This window comes from Schistocerca gregaria, chromosome 3 (assembly GCF_023897955.1).
Source record: "Schistocerca gregaria isolate iqSchGreg1 chromosome 3, iqSchGreg1.2, whole genome shotgun sequence".
NCBI classification, from domain to species: domain Eukaryota; kingdom Metazoa; phylum Arthropoda; class Insecta; order Orthoptera; family Acrididae; genus Schistocerca; species Schistocerca gregaria.
In genome coordinates, this window is record NC_064922.1 from 387872764 (window position 1) to 387896743 (window position 23980).

At 44.7% G+C, this 23980-nt stretch overlaps 1 protein-coding gene across 1 annotated transcript in view; it reads left to right on the forward strand.

The window, feature by feature from the left end:
• The first annotated feature begins 210 nt into the window (after positions 1-210).
• Positions 211-23980, forward strand: part of LOC126354565 (RAB11-binding protein RELCH homolog) — a 141714-nt gene continuing 117944 nt past the window's right edge. Inside the window, exons 1-3 of the mRNA XM_050004309.1 lie at positions 211-655; positions 859-1020; positions 1095-1261. Coding sequence (XP_049860266.1) covers positions 400-655; positions 859-1020; positions 1095-1261 — 585 coding nt within the window. The 5' untranslated portion in view covers positions 211-399. The remainder of the gene's footprint in view (positions 656-858; positions 1021-1094; positions 1262-23980) is intronic.

Genomic DNA, 23980 nt, shown 5'->3' on the forward strand with positions numbered 1-23980 from the left:
GAATTTTCCATATGAACTGCATATTGTGGTAAACGAAACATCTAAATGAAAAAGAATTGATGGTTGATTGTTCAGCTTTTTAAAAAATCACATAATTCTTTTAATTGTAACTTTTTATCGGATTTTGTTAACTGGCGAGCAATTGTTGGACTGGTGAAGCGTCTCCAAACACGAATATTTGTGTTTCTCATGTTGGTATTTCGGAACTTGACAGTTGCATTGGTTGGCAGTCCAAAACATACAGGTGAGATGGTCGCAGATCATCTGTTTACCATCCACGCGCGCTATGCGTTGTGAAATGGGTTCAAGTAAATCAGTTTGTGTGTTTATTTTAAGGTGTTTATAAGTGTTTCTAAACAATGACGTGAGGCATCATAGTGTTTGGCTGCTGTTTAGAACATGGCAAATATATGTGGCGATGGTCTTGACCAGGATATGCATATGAACTGTGTTAAAGTAAACCCACACAATATAGAAATCAGTTACAGTGATATAGCAGTGAAGCTGCTAAAGGACAATTTATTGTTGACTGCGTTAGAATTGTATACGGAACTTCTTGAGGCTGGACGGGAAGTTACGAAACTGAAGGAATTTTTTTCGAACCCAGGAAACTTTGAACAGCAAGCTTACACAAAGCCTGACGTTGTAGAGATACGTGAGTAATGCTCAAAATATGTAATTGAAAAGTATTTTTTGTCGAAAGAAAAGTTTGTTACGCCTAACCATTGCTGAAGTATTATTTCATTACTCGGACACATGTCGTCTGCTTAGTGGCAGATGTCGCTGACAGCTGTTAAGAATTTCACTCGTGATGATTAATATACTAAAACTTGATCCAATTTTTATTTTTGCCCACAGGCAGATCATCGAGTCAGGTAACTCTAGATTCTCTGGATATAGGGCGTTATTCAGAGGATGGCGAAAGGGGTGTCGATGAAAGAGTTGCAGTTCTGGAATTTGAACTGCGAAAGGCCAAGGAGACAATCAGTGCACTTAGAGCCAACTTGACGGTTGCTACAGGTTTGTCAACCGATTAAATAACTGAGTCAGTTGCAGAACTAGTACTTGGTAATAAACTAATTGCTTTCTTACAGAGTCTGAAGCAAACACGCCTGAGGGTTCGTCAGCGAACAGACAACTGCACAATGAACCCATTAAACCTCACGAGCAGAGAGCACTTAACTTCCTGTTGAATGAATATTTGTTAACATATGGGTATAAATTGACATCAATTACATTCTCTGACGAGAACGAAAATCAGGTGAGAAATTATTGATCATAATAGATACCCATTATGCCCTTTTTTTCCTTCTATTTCTTCTTCCCTCTGTGTCTGCTTCACTTCTGCTATGTCCCAGCCAAAAATAGGATTTCAGTACTATAGCTCATTATTTTTTCACCTTCTCTCTCTTCACCTTTCTCACTATCTTTGCCCTTCTATCAGTAACATTATTTTTTCCTAGCATTGGCTATGGGTCAAGAGAAATATGTGAAGCTTGTTGTCAGCTTTGCCAGGTGATACAATGTTAATAGCGTCTGCGATGTCACCTTTTAGCATGTATTTTCACAATGTGGTTGTTGTTTGGTGAAGCCATCAAGTGTGAAAGCAAATAGATTGGTTGTGACGACACATTGGTCCGTAGCTTAGCCCATTTGGGGTATCATGTTACAGTCACCATGTTGCGTATGACATTTGTTATGTCACAGGCCATATGAAGAACTAATCGTGAATATTCCTCATTAGTCCAGTCCCTTGTTTGAAGTTACGTAAGAGCACTATGCACAACAGCATTTTAACATAGAACCTTCTGGCAGATTATGGGCAATGCTCTTGTCCAATGAGCTCTCCAACCTACCCTCACGGCTTCACTTCTGCTGGTACCTCTTCTTCACAAACTTTGCAGAAGCCTTGTGGCACACCAAGCTGGTGTAGCACTCCTTGAAGAAAGGGTATTGAAACAGGTCAGATAAGACTTCCATAATGAGTCTTTCCTTTTACCGCACGCTTGAGCTAGAATATGGCACACTGTTTTTACCCATCAGGAAGCTTCAAAGCAGCAGATACCCCTTTTTGAGCATTGTTTCTATTGTTGACAGAAATCGTTCTCTAAGAATTACTTTCAATACACCTTATCTCTAGTCTATCTGTATCACTTCAATAGGACATTGTAAGTCAGTTTCCAGCAGTATCACTGCTTAAAACATTTATTGATTATTACGGCAGCTTAGAAAGCACAATATTAAATCAAACAGTGAATAGTCCAGAACGTTATAACAATGATATGAAAAGGATAGATTGCTACTCACCACATAGAGGAGACACTTGAGTCGCAGATAGACGGGGGAGGGGGTATGGGGGGAGAAAAAAATCTGCTGAACTTTCAACTCTCTCTCTCTCTCTCTCTCTCTCTCTCTCTTTCTGGTGTAGGGAAGTGGCATTAAAAAAATTACGTCTTTCTCTTGTCTGTCAGCAAATCAGTGCCTCCTCTATGTACTAACTAGCAATCTATTCTTTTACTGTTATTAAAACCGAAAGTTAACAGACTGTGTCACAGAAATGAAACTGGCCTTAAAATTGGGGACATAAGATGTAGGGTCCTATTGTGAGCTTCCACGGAAATGTATCCAACAGGGGGCAATATTTTAAATTTGGCATTTTGATGCAACTGATTCGTTCGGTTTGAAAATGTCTCGCACCTTGGAAGTGAATCTGCCAGGAAGTATGCATCACATATTGTATGTCAAATGATTGCTACTTTTAGCTTAACATTTTTTGAAGATTGATTACTTTGGTACCTAAAATTAAGCATGCTTAGTATATGCGAAGTACATCTTGTATTACCAGTATAAATGTGAATAACACCTTTTTGATTTAATTATACCCAATATTTTCGAGTACAAGAAGATAGGAATTAAAGTGAGAAAATATAGAAATTTTGTTCAAACGCCATTAATATTAGGTTGACTATGAAAACTGAAATAGAAGAGAAATTGGACCATTTAAAGAGTTCTGTTAGTCATTAACAAAAATAACCAGGAAAATGCCACTGATTAATACTTGTCAAAGTGGTGAAACAGGAAATTAAAAAATGTGTTACCTATGAAACATCACATCTGGTTATGCTAATGACTTTATTGCATCATTTTCATGCCTTCTATTTCTTAACTTTACTGAATTAATTAAAGTTCAGTAAAATGTCTTTTGAAAATTGCATTCTTTGAGGTCTTTTGGCTGAAGTGTGACTCAGGCTAGCATTCTGAGAGATGAAGCTCCGAAACCTCCCAGAACAAACTCAGATTGGATGCTACATTTGACACTTAGAAGCCTGTCTCTCCATTTTGGCTGGACAGCAGAATTCATAATTCTATGAATGCATGTGCACTATGTTGCACCCCATGGATTGAGATGGTCACAAGTCCTGGAGTGGTCCCAGCAAGCTGTGATAGATCATTTTTTTACTATAAACAGATGGTAAACAACTTTTGATTAAGTTGTGCCATGGGAAAAGGGGGTGTACTTGTGGAGATGGCACACAAGTGATGAGCAGGGATTCTGCAGCCATGTATACTCTGTACTGAGAATACAACTGGACTCTGTGTGGAATGACCAATCTGTGCAGCTTGATAAGGGCTGTGTGAAGAAGGGACAGGGAATTGAGTGGGTACTCTGATTTGGAAATGTTATGTAGGGCTAAATGTTGATATCCACCTTGACTGCAGGACATTGATTAAACCATCATCACACTGTGGAAAAGACATAATTTCCCATGAATACAGGGATTGCAAAGGAAATAAAATAAAAATAATTATAATTGAAGTATTTTCCATATCACAGTTCACAGTGCTAGAACTAGAGTTCATTACAATCATAGATGATAGCATCTGGAAAAATGTAAGAATTGTGTGATGAATAAAGTGTGTACCCCAGAATCTATGGGGCAAGTGTCCCCTCTCGCCCTTCCCCCACTCTCACTGCATACACCCCCCACCCCCCCACCTTTGTAGATTACTGTGGTCTTAGAATGGTTGATACTGTTGGTATCCATGTGATGCATAGTCTTTCTTAACCTACAATACAGAGGAAATTTGGTGAAATGAAAATCCTCAAAAGTAAAAGATCATAGGGCATTGTTGATAACGCAAACGTGAAACCAAAAAGTTGTGAACTCATAAAATCGAAGGTTCTCTGTCATGCATGTAATTAATTCAGGGTATTTTCAAGCCATATTAAAGTATGTTATTGTTAGTCTTTTATAAGGAAGGTAACTCCACAAATGTCGATAACTACAGACAGCCGGCCGTGGTGGCCGTGCGGTTCTGGCGCTGCAGTCCGGAACCGCGGGGCTGCTACGGTCGCAGGTTCGACTCCTGCCTCGGGCATGGGTGTGTGTGATGTCCTTAGGTTAGTTAGGTTTAAGTAGTTCTAAGTTCTAGGGGATTTATGACCTAAGATGTTGAGTCCCATAGTGCTCAGAGCCATTTGAACCATTTGAACTACAGACAATCTCACTCCTTAAATAGTTCTGCAGACTATTTGAGAAGGCAATGTACTTACGGATGGCAATTGCCGCATATTCTAAGAGATACTTACTATAAAACATATTATCGCACAGTCTGCAGCTTTACCTTTACTGATATCCAGTTCATGATAAGCTCCTCGACAGACTGTTTAGCATTCGTTTGCATGTCATCATAGTCCATCACTTCTCATCTCCCTATTTCACTAATATAATTCTATTTGCATCCTTTAAAAGTGGATACCTAACTGAAGTTCCTGTGCAGTTTGTAATTTCAAAGCCATTTGCCTTTGATCGCAGTGGTGTGAAACTTTGTGATTGCTGTAGTGTGCTGTTTTTCATTCTGTGTTTGTGATGCAAGTTAATGCTGTGTTTTGGACATCATATCTTGAATGTCTGCGATGTCCAGTTTGTGAAGTGTAATGTGCACATCCATAGAAACTTGATCTCTACTCCTTGTGGACACTCATTTTCTGTTGCCCTCCTGATGCTCATGGTGAGTCATTCGCAGCTAATATTTTTCCTGTCATAATTGTTAACACAACACTTTCAAATGAGTCTTATTAAAGACTGGACTTATGACCTTGCACTTAAGGGGTTCCTTGTTGGAGTCTATATTTCAAAGGACTACTCTACAGAAGCATCTGTTTATACTTTTACTAAGCATATAACAAAAGTTTTGAATGATAAAATGTGACTAGTTAGGCTGTTCTGCTATGTATCATAAGCATTTTATTCTGTCAATCATAAAATTCTATTAGATAAATTAAGCTTTTGTGTGATATATGGTTCAGCACATGCCTGGTTTAGTTCTTACTGAAGAAACTGTATTCAGATAATTAAAGATCAATATTAGTGTAATACAAAAAGGGACTCCAAATCATGTATATTTTGAAAAATAAAACTAAAGTTCAACATTGTTCAGTATTGGCTTATTACTGTTCCTGCTTTTTGTTACTGATTTACCATTTTATTTGAATCGGAAGGCAGAATTGGTCCTGTTTGCAGATTAAATTGGCCCAGGCATTATTTTCTGTCTGAACAAGAAGCATCCACAGGGAAAATAGTTAGATTTTTTGTTAAAACTCTTAACTGGTTGTCAACAGTGGACTCATTTTAAACATTGGTAGAAACACACTTTCCTGTCAGTATAGTGAACCAGTAAAACCAATAGAGTAGAAAGTTTGAAGTAATTGGGTACATTTATTCATGAAAGCATAACCAGAAGGGGGGGGGGGGGGGAGAAATCCACACACACACACACACACACACACACACACACACACACACACACACACACACACACACACACACACACACACACAGTGAAATTGGTAAAACTTTTAGGTTTAATTACTTGTTTCATAAGAATAATAGCCAATTTTGTGGATGTAGGAATCAATAATTTAATATATTTTGAATATTTTGATTTCCTATGGATTAATAATCCATGACAACTTCTTGTCTAGGCAAAGTAATTCAGAATGAGATTTTCACTCTGCAGCGGAGTGTGCACTGATATGAAACTTCCTGGCAGATTAAAACTGTGTGCCCAACCGAGACTCGAACTCGGGACCTTTGCCTTTCGCGGACAAGTGCTCTACCATCTGAGCTACTGAAGCACGACTCACGCCCGGTACTCACAGCTTTACTTCTGCCAGTATCCGTCTCCTACCTTCCAAACTTTACAGAAGCTCTCCTGAGAACCTTGCAGAACTAGCACTCCTGAAAGAAAGGATATTGTGGAGACATGGCTTAGCCACAGCCTGGGGGATGTTTCCAGAATGAGATTTTCCCTCTGCAGCGGAGTGTGCGCTGATATGAAGCTTCCTGGCAGATTAAAACTGTGTGCCCAACCAAGACTCGAACTCGGGACCTCGGGAAGCTGTGAGTACCGTTCGTGAGTCGTGCTTTGGTAGCTCAGATGGTAGAGCACTTGCCCGCGAAAGGCAAAGGTCCCGAGTTCGAGTCTCGGTCGGGCACACAGTTTTAATCTGCCACGAAGTTTCAAAGTAATTCAGTTCACAAAACAGAACAAGCTTTGTGTGTGTGGTTTTCACATGTACATCTTGCAGGATTTATGTTAATACAATTGGTAAAATTGCTGCAAAGTTTTGTGCTGTGACATCCATGTGTAAAATCAGGTTTTATGTCTGCAAACAACTTGATTTCAAAGGAATCAGTTATGCTTTAGGTCGTCTCCATTCTATGGATGCCTCAAAATTCTAGCTGAGGGGGTGGATAGACTCTCTTCACTGTTCATTTTGAATGCAAATCCTACTGCTGATTACATCACCGCAGTATTTATAATCTATCACATTGCTGTATGACACAAACTCCTGACTGTCAGCCAGCTTCTCACGAAGAGTATGGTGAAAATGTTCAAAAATATTAGTTTTAACTGGGACCTGTTGTGTGGCTTGAACACCAAGAACATATTAACTGCAGCTCTTAAGTATATTTTTTCACTGCTAAGATTTGTTCCCAGCAATCTATTGTAGTTTCAGAGTAATGAATATATTCTCTAGTAAAATGTTAGAAAAATAATGACCATCATTTCCTTCTAGCAAATGTCATCTTGGCACAGAAAAGAGTGAAATACTGCGCTAAAACGTTGGTTGCACCCCAGTAGATTAAGGTTACACTTAACAATTCTGGCTGTACCATAGAGTAGGTAGTAACCTGCAAACCAGTGTGTAACCACACAAACTTTTTTTTCTATTCTTTTTTTCCCATAAATTGTTTAACTGACACATTCCACATTGTGACATTTTTCATAAATGTGTATGTTGTTGTTGTTGGGGTCTTCAGTCCTGAGACTGGTTTGATGCAGCTCTCCATGCTACTCTATCCTGTGCAAGCTTCTTCATCTCCCAGTACCTACTGCATCCTACATCCTTCTGAACCTGCTTAGTGTATTCATCTCTACAATTTTTACCCTCCACGCTGCCCTCCAATGCAAAATTGATGATCCCTTCATGCCTCAGAACATGTCCTACCAACCGATCCCCTCTTCTGGTCAAGTTGTGCCACAAACTTTTCTCCCCAATCCTATTCAATACTTCCTCATTAGTTATGTGATCCACCCATCTAATCTTCAGCATTCTTCTGTAGCACCATATTTCGAAAGCTTCTATTCTCTTCTTGTCCAAACTATTTATCGTCCATGTTTCACTTCCATACATGGCCACACTCCATACAAATACTTTCAGAAACGACTTCCTGACACTTAAATCTATACTCGATGTTAACACATTCCTCTTCTTCAGAAACACTTTCCTTGCCATTGCCAGTCTACATTTTATATCCTCTCTACTTCGACCATCATCAGTTATTTTGCTCCCCAAATAGCAAAACTCCTTTACTACTTTAAGTGTCTCGTTTCCTAATCTAATTCCCTCAGCATCACTCGACTTAATTCGACTACATTCCATTACCCTCGTTTTACTTTTGTTGATGTTCATCTTATACCCTCCTTTCAAGACACTGTCCATTCTGTTCAACTGCTCTTCCAAGTCCTTTGCTGTCTCTGACAGAATTACGATGTCATCGGCGAACCTCAAAGTATTTATTTCTTCTCCATGGATTTTAATACCTACTCCAAATTTTTCTTTTGTTTCCTTCACTGCTTGCTCAATATACAGATTGAATATCATCGGGGAGAGACTACAACCCTGTCTTACTCCCTTCACAACCACTGCTTCCCTTTCATGTCCCTCGACTCTTCTAACCGCCATCTGGTTTCTGTACAAATTGTAAATAGCCTTACGCTCTCTGTATTTTGCCCCTGCCACCTTTAGAATTTGAAGGAGAGTATTCCAGTCAACATTGTCAAAAGCTTTCTCTAAGTCTACAAATGCTAGAAACATAGGTTTGCCCTTCCTTAATTTTTTTCTAAGATAAGTCTTAAGGTCAGTACTGCCTCACGTGTTCCAACATCTCTACGAAATCCAAACTGATCTTCCCCGAGGTCGGCTTCTACTAGTTTTTCCATTCGTCTATAAAGAATTCACATTAGTATTTTGCAGCTGTGACTTATTAAACTGATAGTTCGGTTATTTTCACATCTGTCAACACCTGTTTTCTTTGGGATTGGAATTATTATATTCTTCTTGAAGTCTGAGGGAATTTCGCTTGTCTCATACATCTTACTCACCAGATGGTAGAGTTTTGTCAGGACTGGCTCTCCCAAGGCTGTCAGTAGTTCCAATGGAATGTTGTCTACTCCCGCGGCCTTGTTTTGACTCAGGTCTTTCAGTGCTCTGTCAAACTCTTCACGCAGTATCATATCTCCCATTTCATCTTCATCTACATCCTCTTCCATTTCCATAATATTGCCCTCAAGTACATCACCCTTGTATAGACCCTCTATATACTCCTTCCACCTTTCTGCTTTCCCTTCTTTGCTTAGAACTGGGTTTCCATCTGAGCTCTTGATGTTCATACAAGTGGTTCTCTTATCTCCAAAGGTCTCTTTAATTTTCCTGTAGGCAGTATCTATCTTACCCCTAGTGAGATAAGCCTCTACATCCTTACATTTGTACTCTAGCCATCTCTGCTTAGCCATTTTGCACTTCCTGTCAATCTCATTTTTGAGACGTTTGTATTCCTTTATGCCTGCTTCATTTACTGCATTTTTATATTTTCTCCTTTCATCAATTAAATTCAATATTTCTTCTGTTACCCAAGGATTTCTACTAGCCCTTGTCTTTTTACCTACTTGATCCTCTGCTGCTTTCACTACTTCATCCCTCAAAGCTACCCATTCTTCTTCTATTGTATTTCTCTCCCCCATTCCTGTCAATTGTTCCCTTACACTCTCCCTGAAACTCTGTACAACCTCTGGTTCTTTCAGTTTATCCAGGTCCCATCTCCTTAAATTCCCACCTTTTTGCAGTTTCTTCAGTTTTAATATACAGTTCATAACCAATAGATTGTGGTCAGAGTCCACATCTGCCCCTGGAAATGTCTTACAATTTAAAACTTGGTTCCTAAATCTCTGTCTTACCATTACATAATCTATCTGAAACCTGTCAGTATCTCCAGGCTTCTTCCATCTATACAGCCTTCTTTTATGATTCTTGAACCAAGTGTTACCTATGATTAAGTTGTGCTCTGTGCAAAATTCTAGCAGGCGGCTTCCTCTTTCAGTTCTTTTCCCCAATCCATATTCACCTACTACGTTTCCTTCTCTGCCTTCTCCTACTATCGAATTCCAGTCACCCATGACTATTAAATTATCATCAGCCTTCACTATCTGAATAATTTCTTTTATTTCATCATACATTTCTTCAATTTCTTCGTCATCTGCAGAGCTAGTTGGCATATAAACTTGTACTACTGTAGTAGGTGTGGGCTTCGTATCCATCTTGGCCACAATAATGCGTTCACTATTCTGTTTGTAGTAGCTTAGCCGCATTCCTATTGTTCTATTCATTATTAAACCTACTCCTGCATTACCCCTATTTGAATTTGTGTTCATAACCCTGTAGTCACCTGACCAGAAGTCCTGTTCCTCCTGCCACCGAACTTCACTGATTCGCACGATATCTAACTTTAACCTATCCATTTCCCTTTTTAAATTTTCTAACCTACCTGCCCGATTAAGTGATCTGACATTCCACGCTCCGATCCGTAGAACGCCAGTTTTCTTTCTCCTGATAACGACATTCTCTTGAGTAGTCCCAGCACAGCAAGGCCGTTTTGGTTATTGTTACAAGGCCAGATTAGTCAATCATCCAGACTGTTGCCCCTGCAACTACTGAAAAGGCTGCTGCCCCTCTTCAGGAACCACACGTTTGTCTGGCCTCTCAACAGATACCCCTCTGTTGTGGTTGCACCTACAGTACGGCTATCTGTATCGCTGAGGCACGCAAGCCTCCCCACCAACGGCAAGGTCCATGGTTCATGGGTGGGGGGGGGGGGGGGAGGGGGGGGGGAAATGTGTATAAAGGTGATGATTTTAAAAGATGACTCAGGAACTGTGATGTCTGCTGATGATATAAGCATGATAATCTATCTTACCTGATACAACTTATATGAAAGCTGAACAGGTCTACAAATGATTCATAACAAAGCGTTTCAATCTTAATCACACAAAAACTCATATTATGAAATTTCTAACAAGCAAAAATAACTTGCAATCAGCAGAGTTCAACATTAATGGTCACATAAAAATGCAAAAGTGTGTGTAAAATTCTTTGGGATCCAATTGGCAACATGATAAATTTCAGTCATATACACTGTCTGACAAAAAAAGCAGTGCACATAGAACATAGTCAGATGTCAATGAAACTTTGTACACATACACACCGTCAGTGAGTATGTAAATGATTACAGTTACAATTCTCTGTGACAGGTAGAATGACCACCAGGGTGCATTGGCATTGTTCATGTTTAGTGTTGTTACCAGGCATAGTGCATATAAGAGATGTGAACAATGTCAGATGCTGAATGATAACTGCGAAGGACATGGAGATGCCACACACATGTTTGTGACAGCATCATCCACTCCTCACAGAGTTTGAAAGTGGTCTTATCGTGGGTCACCATTTGGCCAGCTTGTCAAATAGTGCAGTATCCAGATTTGTGGGACATTTGAATGTGACAGTGGCCCAGTGTTGACTGCTTGGAAACATGAGGGCAATCATTCTTGTCATCAGAGTCCCACTCCACCTAGTCTCACCATACTGTGCACCAAGTACATTGTAACCCATTTCACATCTGTAGCTACCACCTGTGAGTAACAGACCCCCTGCAATGTTATCTGTCACCCCACACCACTGTTGGAGACTAGAAGCAGCTGGTTTAGGGAATTTTCATTCCATGCATTTCCTGCAGTTAACCCCATAATACAAACAGTTATATTCGGAGTGGTACTGTGACCCAAGAAGCATGGATTGCTGATAAACTGCATAGTATATTCAGTTATGAATCACAGTTTTACACTACTATGAAATGACCATTGTGGGTGACCTAGGAAAAGTTCAATTCTTCTAAAGGTTTTTGAGAGGCACTGTGATCTCACTCCTTGTGTCACAATGTGGGGAGCCATTGGTATGACCTTAGGTAGTGATTGAGGAATCTCTATAGTACAGTCCATGTGATGTTGAGATACTCTCATGACCAACAATATCTCCAGATCTTTCCCCAATAGAACATGTGTGGAACCAGCTAGGACGTAAACTCCCTCTCCGTGCCAGTATCCAGCATATCGTGGGCCGTTTACAAATTTTTGGGCTAACTTGTCTCAGGAGAGGTACAATATCTTTATGATACCCTTTCCAACTGAAACAGTACACGTATCTAGGCCAGATGTAGTGTAATGTCATACTGATAATTGAAATCATATTGCAAAGTTCTTTGCAAATTTGATTCAATTATGTAATCACTTAAATAACATTACATACCCTCTCAACCTGTGAAGTTTCATTTCATGTTCCTCTCTCTTTCTGGGCTCTTCATATTTTTTGTTAGGCAATGTACAATCAAGAAGCTTGGTTTGACATGTTGTGTTCTTAGTTTGTTTTTTCATTACATTGACCTGAAGTCGTACAAAATTATTTATTCAGCAGAAGTGAGTCATAAGAATATTGTAGTTAACAATAGACACTTTGCAGAGGTGCTCACTCCCCAGTATCTTTAATCCCTATTTGTTTGTTGTTGCTAGTGATAAAAATCCATTTGAGCTGAATTTTAACGTACACACTCACAACACAAGACACCCAATAATTTTCATGTAGACTTTGCCCTCTTGTCTGGGGCCAAAGTGCAGTTACATTAAAAGTTAAGATTAAATGTTGATGACAAGCAACCATCCAGTACAAAATGACAAATTAAATCCTTTCAAAATTTAAAAAAAGTGCATAGGTTAGCAGCTCAACCTTCTACAGATTATTTTATTTTCTTGAGTCAAGGATTAAAAATAATTCTTTTGGCAACCTAACAAGCAGTAGTGTTCATCTTAAAGTTGAATGACAAGTGGTAGAGCATTGTGAATAACTCTTTTGTTAGAAGTATAGGAACTGTTTTCTTTGTTAAATGCTGATGGATTCTTGTAAATAGTAAGCTACCACTAGAACAACATCAGAACTCCTTTTGGAGTCGCGGCTTTCCTGTCACTTTACAAGACGACACTTAGTTGTAAGAGTATTGTGTTACTGAACAAAGTGTGTTCAGTTAGTAACACAATGCATTTTCTGTCTCAGTCAATTTCAGTTGAAAAAAATGTGGAATTTATTGTGGGACTTTGTGGAATATTCCTGCTCCAGCTCCTGTATATTCATGAAGTTCTGATTGATGGCAACGCTATAAGAAGCCTTCAAAATGTCATCTGTAATGGAGGTGCGTTCCAAGCAGAGAGCTGTCATTGTGTTTCTTTTGGCAGAAAACCATAGCATCATAGCAGTGGAGGGCCATCTGTCCAGAATCCCTTCCCCCCTGTGGGTTCGGGGGTAAGAATAGGCCCACGGTATTCCTGCCTGTCGTAAGAGGCGACTAAAAGGAGTCTCAAACGTTTTGGCCTTGTGAGATGGTCCCCTAACGGGTTTGACGTCCATCCTTCTAAATTTTCCGAAGAGCGAGCCGATTGGGGAAGGGCGCCTTACAAGGAGCGATGTGTCCATCAAGCATTACCATCTCTAGCCAGGTTTGTCGTCATCGCTTAGCAGTCCCGCTCACCTACCATCTCTTGGGCGTGGATTTGTTCTTGGGTGCGGTCTCTTGCAGTCTACTATGCTGTGTCGCTTTATGCGCCAATGACGATATTGGACTACATCACCTGAAATCCAGCACGGTAGCCAGTCCGTTGTGGTGGGGCCGCCATGTACCCTGTTGGTTGTAGCCCCCTGACTACACAGGGATCGCTCTGCTGATGCCAGCGCCGTTAACTCCCCACGTATGCCAAGGAGTAGATGCCTATCTCCTTGGGGCATTGGGACTCCCGGCAATGGCCATCCTGCCAGGTGGTCGTTGCTGAGGCTGGGTGGCGCCCGTGGGGAGGGCCCTTGGTCGGAGTAGGTGGCATCAGGGCGGATGACCCGCAATGAAGCGTGGTACATCATCTCTTGCTGGTGGCCAGCCGCCAGCAGTCTCTAAGCGTTCCAGGGCTCAATACAACGCAACTACATATGACCCCAAATCGTTCCCCTCCCTGGCTACACCATGGGAGGAACGAAAGACTAAGGATGCCAGCGAACCATACTCGCCCCGCTACCTGGTGTGTACGAGAGCTGATGGTGAATCCTTTACATCCATGAAGCCTCAGTTCTTCGTCGAGCACTTAGAGGACAAGTTCGGGGAGGTGGAGGGCTTGTCCAAAATGCGCTCGGGCTCGGTTTTGATCAAATCGGCGTCCTCCGCCCAGTCCCGCCGGTTACTCGATTGTAACAAGCTGGGGGATGTTCCGGTTACAATCACGCCCCATAAGAGTCTTAATATGGTCCAGGGCATAATATTCCATCGGGACCTTCTATTGCAGTCCGATGACGAGCTTCGCGCCAATTTAGAGCGGCGAGGTGTTCACTTCGTCCGGCGCGTACATCGTGGTCCAAGGGATAAGCAGGTTGCCACCGGTGCCTTCATCTTGGCCTTCGAGGGTGATACTTTACCTGAGAAGGTCAAGGTGATGGTCTATCGTTGTGACGTCAAGCCATATATCCCTCCCCCGATGCGGTGCTTTAAGTGCTGTAAGTTCGGGCATATGTCTTCCCGCTGTACTTCCGGCCTCACATGTCGAGATTGTGGACGCCCATCACATCCCGATACTCCATGTGCTCCGCCTCCCATCTGTGTAAACTGCGGAGAGCACCACTCACATTGCTCGCCGGACTGCAGGATCTACCAGAAAGAGCGCAAAATCATGGAGTATAAGACCCTGGACCGCCTGACATACACTGAGGCCAGGCAGAAGTTCGAACGCCTCCATCCTGTTCGAATGCCTGCCTCTTACGCCGCGGCTACTACTGTTATGGCCCCATTAGCTCTCCCTCAGACTGCCACCTCTCAGAGCCGGAATGCTACACCTGCCCCCTTGATGGTGGGGGGCACTTCACTCCCTGCTGCTCCTGCACTACCTGCCTCAGGAGCAGCAACCCCCCAACCATCGGGGACATCAGTCCCCACTTCTAAGCTGGGGAAGCCTCAAACTTCCCCTGCTCGAATAGCACGGAAAGGGTCCCTTGGGTCCCTTCCTTCCCAGGTTTCCGCCTCTGGGAAGGGTGACGTCAGCCAATGGAAGAAAAGCAGACCAGCGGCTGATCGCAGGGCTTCCCGCTCCTCCTCCGTCCCGGAGACTGACTCGCTGGAGCCCTCCCAGCCAATAAAACCCAAGGACCAGAGAGACAAGACGAAGAAGAAGACCTCTAAGGCCAAGGACCACGCGGTGGCATCCACCCCACTGCTCCCTACAGGCTCTGCGTCCGGGGATAAGGTGGAGATCCGGGCGTCCGCTGAGGACCTGGATCTCGCCGGACCCTCAGACGCCATGGAAGCAGATTGTACTGGTCCTCCATCGGTGGCAGCAGGTGACCCAGTGGCGTGATCTGCCTCCTCGGCCCCTTCACGCCTTTTTCGGACATGGACAAAGCAATACTCCAGTGGAACTGCAGCGCTTTTTTCCACCACCTTGCTGAGCTTCGCCAACTCATCAGCAGTCACCCTTTCCTCTGCATTGCCCTACAGGAAACTTGGTTTCCGGCAATGCGGACCCCTGCCCTACGTGGGTATCGGGGTTATTACAAGAACCGGGCAGCTTATGAGAGGGTATCTGGTGGAGTCTGCGTCTACATCCTTAACTCTGTCTACAGCGAATGTGTACCTCTTCACACACCTTTAGAGGCTGTCGCTGTAAGGATGTGGACGCCTCAGCCTATTACTGTCTGCAGTTTGTATCTTCCGCCAGATGGTGATGTCTCGCGTCATGTGTTGGCTGCATTGATAGCACAACTGCCTCCTCCTTTTGTGTTACTGGGCGACTTTAACGCCCATAACCCCCTGTGGGGTAGCGCCGCGATTACTGGCCGGGGTAGAGATGTCGAGACTCTTCTCTCGCAGCTTGACCTCTGCCTCTTAAACACGGGAGAGCCGACACATTTCAGCGTCGTCCATGGCACATTTTCGGCCATCAACCTTTCTATCTGCAGTCCCGGACTTTCACCATCCATCCACTGGAGTGTCCATGATGACTTATGTGGTAGTGACCATTTCCCCATCTTTCTGTCACTACCACAGCGTCACTCTTCTGAACGCCCCTCCAGATGGGCTCTGAATAAGGCTGATTGGGGCTTGTTCTCCTCTCTCGCCACTATCGCACCTCCTTCCCCTGACACCATTGATGCGGTGGTTCAGTCGGTCACCACCGGCATCGTTTCTGCGGCGGCATCTGCGATTCCCTGTTCATCCGGGTCCCCTCGGAGGAGGACTGTGCCTTGGTGGGCGCCCGAGATCGCAGAGGCGATTAGAGATCGCCGGCGGGCTCTTCAACGCCATAAGCGGCACCCGTCCTTGGAGAACCTCATCGTTTTTAAACAGCTCCGTGCCCGTGCCCGACGCCTTATTCGCCAACGGAAGCAGGAGTGCTGGGAACGGTATGTTTCCACCATTGACGTCCGTACCTCTGCATCGCAGGTTTGGGCTAAGATTAGGCGACTCCATGGCTATCGGCCGCCTGTCTCTGTCCCTGGGCTTTCGCTGAATGGAGTGGTGTGTACTGACTCCGACACGATTGCAGACCGGTTAGCAGCGCATTTTGCTCAGTGTTCCACATCTACGAATTACCCACTGGCCTTCCGCTCCCGGAAAGAGCGGTTGGAAAGTTGGAGGCTTTCCTTTCACACGCGCCACGCGGAGTCGTACAATGCTCCTTTCAGCGACTGGGAATTCCAGAGTGCCCTATCTGCTTGCCCTGATACGGCTCCTGGGCCAGACCGCATCCACAGCCAGATGCTGAAACACCTCTCTGTGAATTGCAAGCGACGCCTCCTAGATGTTTTCAACCGCATCTGGGTTGAGGGTGTGTTCCCGTCTCAATGGCGAGAAAGCATCGTCCTCCCCGTGTTGAAACCTGGCAAGAACCCGCTGGAGGTGGACAGCTACCGCCCCATAAGCCTCACCAACGTTCTTTGCAAGTTGCTAGAACGTATGGTGAGCCGGAGGTTGAGTTGGCTCCTCGAGTCTCGATGTCTTCTGGCTCCGTCTCAGGGTGGGTTCCGCAAAGGCCGCTCTGCCGTCGATAATCTGGTCTCCCTAGAGTCTGCCGTCTGTACAGCCTTTGCACGCCGCCAACATCTGGTTGCCGTCTTCTTCGACATGCGGAAGGCGTACGATACGACTTGGCGATATCACATCCTGGCCACACTTCATGGGTGGGGTCTTAGGGGCCCGCTCCCGATTTTTATTCAGAATTTTCTGTCGTCTCGTTCCTTCCGCGTGCAAGTTGCTGCGTCCCATAGTTCCTCCCGGGTCCAGGAGAACGGGGTCCCACAGGGGTCTGTCCTCAGTGTCTCCCTGTTTTTAATTGCGATCAATGGGCTCGCTGAGGCGGTGGGATCGTCCGTCGCAGCTTCGTTGTATGCAGACGATTTCTGCCTCTACTACAGCTCCGCTGGCATTGCAGTTGCTGAGCGCCAGCTGCAGGGCGCTATCCGCAAGGCGCAGTCGTGGGCTGTAGCGCACGGCTTCCAGTTTTCGGCCGCTAAGACCTGCGTTGTGCATTTCTGCCGGCGTCGCACGGTTCACCCTGAGCCATGCCTTTACCTTGACGGTGAACCTCTTGCTGTGGTAGAGACGCATCGGTTCTTGGGACTGGTATTTGATGCCCGGTTGACTTGGCTGCCTCATATTAGGCAGCTTAAACAAACATGCTGGCGGCATTTAAACGCTCTCCGTTGCCTTAGCCACACCGGATGGGGTGCCGATCGGTCCACCCTTCTCCGGCTGTATCAAGCGCTGATCCAGTCCCGCCTTGATTATGGGTGTGTGGCTTATGGTTCGGCGTCGCCATCAGCGTTGCAATTGCTGGATCCCATCCATCACTGCGGGATCCGACTCGCCACAGGAGCATTTCGGACAAGCCCTGTTGACAGCTTACTTGTGGAGGCTGGTGTTCCTCCATTGCGGATCCGGCGCGACCGACTTCTGGCCGCTTATGCTGCCCACGTTTGTAGCTTGCCGGGGCATCCCAACTGCCGTCTCCTGTGCCCGCACTCGGTCGTCCATCTTCCAGACGGGCGGCCCTGGTCAGGGTGTACGATCGCGGTTCGCATCCGGGCTCTACTGTGTGGGATTGAGTTTTTTCCTCTCCCGCCTGTTTTCCGGGCCAATCTCCGTCTGCCCCCTTGGTGTGTGCGCCGACCATGCATTCGGCTGGATTTGGCACAGGGTCCGAAAGACTCGGTCCCTCCTCCGGCCCTCCGCCGCTGCTTTGTTGCTCTCCTTGCCGAGTTTCCCGGATCTGCCGTGACCTATACCGACGGTTCGATGGTCTCTGGTCGCACTGGTTACGCTCTTACTCTAGAGGATCATTGTGAGCAACGGTCGCTGGCACCCGGGAACAGTGTATACACTGCCGAGTTGGTTGCCATCTATCGCGCCCTAGAGTATATCCGCTTCCGCTCAGGTGAGTCCTTTGTCATCTGTAGTGACTCCCTGAGTGGTTTACGAGCTCTTGACCAGTGCTTTCCTCGTTCCCGTCTGGTGATGGCCATCCACGAGTCGCTCCATGCTCTTGCCCGTTGCGGCCGCTCCGTGGTCTTTGTTTGGACCCCAGGTCATGTCGGCATCCCGGGCAATGTGCGGGTTGACACGCTGGCTAAACAGGCAGTGAGTTCACCGGCTCTGGAACTCGGCCTTATGGAGTGTGATCTCCTGTCGCTTTTGCGCCAGAAAGTGCTTGGTGCCTGGGGTGACGAGTGGCGCACCCTGCCCATGCCCAACAAACTTCGGGCGGTGAAGGAGACGACCCGTGTGTGGCGCTCCTCCATGCGGGCCTCTCGGAAGGACTCTGTCGTCCTCTGCCGGCTGCGCGTTGGCCACACGTGGCTGACGCACGGCCATTTGTTGCGCCGGGAGGACCCACCGCTATGTCGCTGCGGGGCAGCTCTGACGGTGGTCCACATTTTGGTGGACTGCCCGCTTTTAACAGGACTCAGGCAGACGTTTGCGCTGCCTGATACCCTCCCTGCCCTTTTATGTGATGACGATGCTATGGCGGACCTCGTGTTGAGTTTTATTCGGGCAGGGGGTTTTTATCGTATGATTTGAGTGTTTGTCCTTTTATTTCCTGTATTGACTTGGGCCTTTGGCCTGTGGTTTTAAACTGTGGGTTTTAATGTCATTTGGTGGTTGGCTTTTCCTTATTTTCATGGTCGGCCAACCACCTTCACACTCGGTGCGATTTTAGTTCCGTTTGTCTGGTCTTTGTCTGCCTTTCTTGTATTGTGTCATCCCTTCTCTCAGTTCTCCGTTTTTAACGACTGACAGTTTTTATTTCGTGTGATTTTATCGTGGAACAAGGGACCGATGACCTTAGCAGTCTGGTCCCTTCAATCCCACACCCAACCAACCAACCAGAATCCCTTGTGTGTTAGGAGGCTGGCGGTGACAATTTTTGTGTGGAAGGTAGTCAAATGCGATGAAAAATGAGTTCATAACTTTGAACCAGAATCAAAATTGCAATCCATAAAGTGGCACCACACCACCCGTCCTCAGAAAAAGTTCAAAGCCACACTCCCAGCCAGTAAAGTCAGGATGACTGTCTTATGGGCTTTGGACGAGAATATTCTGTTTGATGTCCTCCCTCATGGGTCAACAATCAACTATGAAATATATCTTGCTACCTCTCGCACCTTCTTACTTCCAACTGTTTGGACCAATGAAGGATGCAGTTTATGGGAAACAGTACATTTACAATGGTGAGATTACTGATTCAGCACGACATTGATTCTAGCATTGACTAGTAGTACCATGAGGGCATACCCATGCCAGTAAGGTGTTGTAAGGCCATCAAATTAAATGGAGATTATGTTGGAAAAGTAGAGTTTTGTAGGCAAAAGAGTGGGGAATAATATGGTGTATTGTAATCCTGAATAAAACCAATGTGCTTTCAGGAAAAAAAAAAAAAAAAAAAAAAAAAAAAAAAAATTGACTGCCCCCTTGTATACCTCGACTTGTTCCATATCCCTGAAGGTTCTCCTTCTGAATGGACTCTGCAGAACATGACTGAATGAATTGGTTCCTCAGATGAATTTCTGTTATGTTGGGTTTGTAGATTACTTTGTAGTCGCTGCTCAGTTTTTTGTATGGGAGATGGTACATGAACTTATCTTCTATGTTGGATTTTTAAAATTGAAAATAATGTTATTGGATCAAATATTTATCTAAAGTGCATTTAGAGAACTATTTCTAATAGTAGGAAGGCCAAAATGATTTGTTCTGTGGTACTTTGATTTCATTAAGAGCTACATCAAACATCTATTGCTATATGCAAAATAAATAACATAATACAGTCTAGAAGTACATGTCGGTATCAGTTTAATCTCTCTTCACTGCAATAATAGCAAACTGATAATGGAAGCTAATGGCTATGGGAAGTCAGTAGCCTTTCATATTGCTGCCATTATAATATTAGACAATCAAACAACCCAAAAGTCTGGTAAATTTTACTCTGGATAACAGTGCATTTGATGACCAAGGAAACCTACGTAATTAGTGTGTCTATCTACATCTACATGACTACTCTGCAATTCACATTTAAGTGCTTGGCCGAGGGTTCATCGAACCACAATCATACTATCTCTCTACTATTCCACTCCCGAACAGCGAGCGGGAAAAACGAACACCTAAAACTTTCTGTTCGAGCTCTGATTTCTCTTATTTTATTTTGATGATCATTCCTACCTATGTAGGTTGGGCTCAACAAAATATTTTTGCATTCGGAAGAGAAAGTTGGTGACTGAAATTTCGTAAAAAGGTCTCGCCGCGACGAAAAACGTCTATGCTGTAATGACTTCCATCCCAACTCGTGTATCATATCTGCCACACTCTCTCCCCTATAACGTGATAATACAAAATGAGCTGCCCTTTTTTTTGCACCCTTTCGATGTCCTCCGTCAATCCCACCTGGTAAGGATCCCACACCGCGCAGCAATATTCTAACAGAGGACGAACGAGTGTAGTATAAGCTGTCTCTTTAGTGGACTTGTTGCATCTTCTAAGTGTCCTGCCAATGAAACGCAACCTTTGGCTCGCCTTCCCGACAATATTATCTATGTGGTCCTTCCATCTGAAGTTGTTCGTAATTTTAACCCCCGTGTACTTAGTTGAATTGACAGCCTTGAGAATTGTACTATTTATCGAGTAATCGAATTCCAACGGATTTCTTTTGGAACTCATGTGGATCATCTCACACTTTTCGTTATTTAGCGTCAACTGCCACCTGACACACCATACAGCAATCTTTTCTAAATCGCTTTGCAACTGATACTGGTCTTCGGATGACCTTACTAGACGGTAAATTACAGCATCATCTACGAACAACCTAAGAGAACTGCTCAGATTGTCGCCCATTTATATAGATCAGGAGCAGCAGAGGTCCCAGGACGCTTCCCTGGGGAACATCTGATATCACTTCAGTTTTACTCGATGATTTGCCGTCTATTACTACGAACTGCGACCTTCCTGACAGGAAATCACGAATCCAGTCGCACAACTGAGACGATACCCCATAGCTCCGCAGCTTGATTAGAAGTCGCTTGTGAGGAACGGTGTCAAAAGCTTTCCGGAAATCTAGAAATACGGAATCAACTTGAGATCCCCTGTCGATAGCGGCCATTACTTCGTGCGAATAAAGAGCTAGCTGCGTTGCACAAGAGCGATGTTTTCTGAAGCCATGCTGATTACATGTCAATAGATGGTTCCCTTCGAGGTGATTCATAATGTTTGAATACAGTATATGCTCCAAAACCCTACTGCAAACCGACGTCAATGATATAGGTCTGTAGTTAAATGGATTACTCCTACTACCCTTCTTGAACACTGGTGCGACCTGCACAATTTTCCAATCTGTAGGTACAGATCTATCGGTGAGCGAGCGGTTGTATATGAGTGCTAAGTATGGAGCTATAGTATCAGCGTAATCTGAAAGGAACCTAATCGGCATACAATCTGGACCTGAAGACTTGCCCGTATCAAGCGATTTGAGTTGCTTTGCAACCCCTAAGGTATCTACTTCTAAGAAACTCATGCTAGCCGATGTTCGTGTTTCAAATTCTGGAATATTCCATTCGTCTTCCCTGGTGAAGGAATTTCGGAAAACTGCATTCAATAACTCCTCTTTAGCGGCACAGTCGTCGATAACAGTACCATCGGCACTGCGCAGCGAAGGTATTGACTGCATCTTGCCGCTTGTGTACTTTACATACGACCAGAATTTCTTCGGATTTTCTACCAAATTTCGAGACAATGTTTCATTGTGGAACCTATTAAAGGCATCTCGCATCGAAGTACATGCCAAATTTCGCGCGTCTGTAAATTTTAGCCCATCTTCGGGATTTCGCTTTCTTCTGAACTTCGCATGCTTTTTCCGTTGCCTCTGCAACAGCGTTCGGACCTTTTTTGTGTACCACAGGGGATCCGTTCCATCTCTTACCAATTTATGAGGTATGAATATCTCAATTGCTGTTGCTACTATATCTTTGAATTTGAGCCACATCTCGTCTACATTCGCATAGTCAGTTCGGAAGGAATGGAAATTGTCTTTTAGGAAGGCTTCTAGTGACACTTTATCCGCTTTTTTAAATAAAATTATTTTGTATTTTGCATTTGTTTCTGATGGATTTGGAAGAAATGGTTTGAGCCTAGCTACAACAACCTTGTGATCACTAATCCCTGTATCAGTCATGATGCTCTCTATCAGCTCTGGATTGTTTGTGGCTAAGAGGTCAAGTGTGTTTTTGCAACCATTTACAATTCGTGTGGGTTCGTGGACTAACTGCTCGAAATAATTTTTGGAGAAAGCATTTAGGACAATCTCGGAAGACGTTTTCTGCCTACCACCGGTTTTGAACAAGTATTTTTGCCAACATACCGAGGGTAGGTTGAAGTCCCCACCAACTATAACCGTATGAGTGGGGTATTTATTTGTTTCGAGACTCAAACTTTCTCTGAACTGTTCCGCAACTGTATCATCGGAGTCTGGGGGTCGGTAGAAGGAGCCAATTATTAACTTAATTCGGCTGTAAAGTATAACCTCCACCCATACCAATTCACACGGAGTATCTACTTCGACTTCACTACAAGATAAACCACTACTGACAGACACAAACACTCCACCACCAATTCTGCCTAATCTATCTTTCCTGAACACAGTCTGAGACTTTGTAAAACTTTCTGCAGAACTTATTTCAGGCTTTAGCCAGCTTTCTGTACCTATAACGATATCAGCTTCTGTGCTTTCTATTAGTGCTTGAAGCTCAGGGACTTTTCCAGTGCAACTACAACAATTTACAACTATAATTCCGACTGTTTCTTGATCCAAGCACGTCCTGTAATTGCCAAGCACCCTTTGACATTGCAGCCCATCCCGCACTTTCCCGAGGCCTTCTAACCTAAAAAACCGCCCAGTCCACGCCACACAGCCTCCGCTACCCGTGTAGCCGCCAGCTGAGTGTAGAGAACTCCTGACCTATTCAGCGGAACCCGAAACCCCATCACCCTATGGCGCAAGTCAAGGAATCTGCAGCCAATACGGTCGCAAAACCGTCTGAGCCTCTGATTCAGACCCTCCACCCAGCTCTGCACCAAAGGTCCACAGTCGGTTCTGTCAACGATGCTGCAGATGGTGAGCTCTGCCTTCATCTCGTAAGCAAGACCAGCAGCCTTCACCAAATCAGATAGCCGCTGGAATCCAGAGAGAATTTCCTCAGATCCAAAGCGACACACGTCATTAGTGCCGACATGTGCCACCACCTGCAGCTGCCTGCACCTTGTGCTCTTCATGGCATCCGGAAGGACCCTTTTCACATCAGGAATGACTCCTCCCGGAATGCACACGAAGTGCACACTGGATTTCTTCCCCTCCTTAGCCGCCGTATCCCTAAGGGTCCCCATTACGCGCCTAACATTGGAGCTCCCAACTATCAGTAAGCCCACCCTCTGCGATTGCCCGGACCTTGAAGGCTGAGAATGATCCTCTGAAACAGGGCAGGCAGCTGCATCTGGCTCAGCCAGAGACAGTGCCTGAAACCGGTTTGTCAGACGCACTGGGGAGGCTTTCTGATCAGCCTCCGGCGACACCTTTTGCTGCCTGCCATGCCTTGGAACGACCTCCCAATCAACCACAGGCGAGGGCTCAGCCCCACTGCGGGCAGCAACTGGGGCAACCACAGCGGCAGACCGATCTGGGGACAGCCGGGACGAGGTTGACATCCCCGTGATACCCAAGTCCGGCTCCCCACAGTGGTGCCCAT